The sequence below is a fragment of the Octodon degus genome, unplaced genomic scaffold (assembly GCF_000260255.1).
Source record: "Octodon degus isolate 3935 unplaced genomic scaffold, OctDeg1.0 scaffold00130, whole genome shotgun sequence".
NCBI lineage: Eukaryota > Metazoa > Chordata > Mammalia > Rodentia > Octodontidae > Octodon > Octodon degus.
In genome coordinates, this window is record NW_004524706.1 from 2,959,387 (window position 1) to 2,959,851 (window position 465).

General features: G+C 57.0%; 1 protein-coding gene across 1 annotated transcript in view; it reads right to left on the minus strand.

Annotated features, from left to right (window-relative positions):
• The window catches only part of Sfpq (splicing factor proline and glutamine rich), a gene marked incomplete at its 3' end in the record, with an annotated part of 9,186 nt that extends 9,108 nt beyond the window's left edge, over positions 1-78 (minus strand). Inside the window, exon 1 of the mRNA XM_023701041.1 lies at positions 3-78. Coding sequence (XP_023556809.1) covers positions 3-78 — 76 coding nt within the window. The remainder of the gene's footprint in view (positions 1-2) is intronic.
• Positions 79-465: the final 387 nt, after the last annotated feature.

The following is a 465-nucleotide window of genomic DNA, read 5'->3' on the forward strand; positions in this document are numbered from 1 at the left end:
GCCTCGGCCACCGCCTCCTCCGCGCCGGTGGAAGCCGCCACCGCCGCCGCCACGACTCCGGAACCGATCCCGAGACATGTCTGTGGTCAAGGGGCGGTCGAGGCAAAAGCGAAGAAGACGTTCAGGGAACGTGGAGGCCACCTTTGCTTCGCACAAAATGGCGGATGACACAGGCGGCGCGCCGCCTTTGTCCTCTGCTTATATGGGCCAGTTTAGCGAGGTACCGCCCATACCTTAATGACAGCTCCGGTAGCCAATTGCAAGGGCGAAACTTGATGACGCAAAGTTACGAACGGAAAATCTCTCCTATTGGCTACGGAGTTAGAGGCGGGAGGCACCAGGAGACTGAGGCCATGTCGGCAAATGAACAGAGAAGGCGTAGGCTGCATGTCACTGTGATTTGCTGCGAGAAATTTGAATGAGCATGCCAAAATGATTTTCCCGTGAAAGCAGAAGACCGAAGGC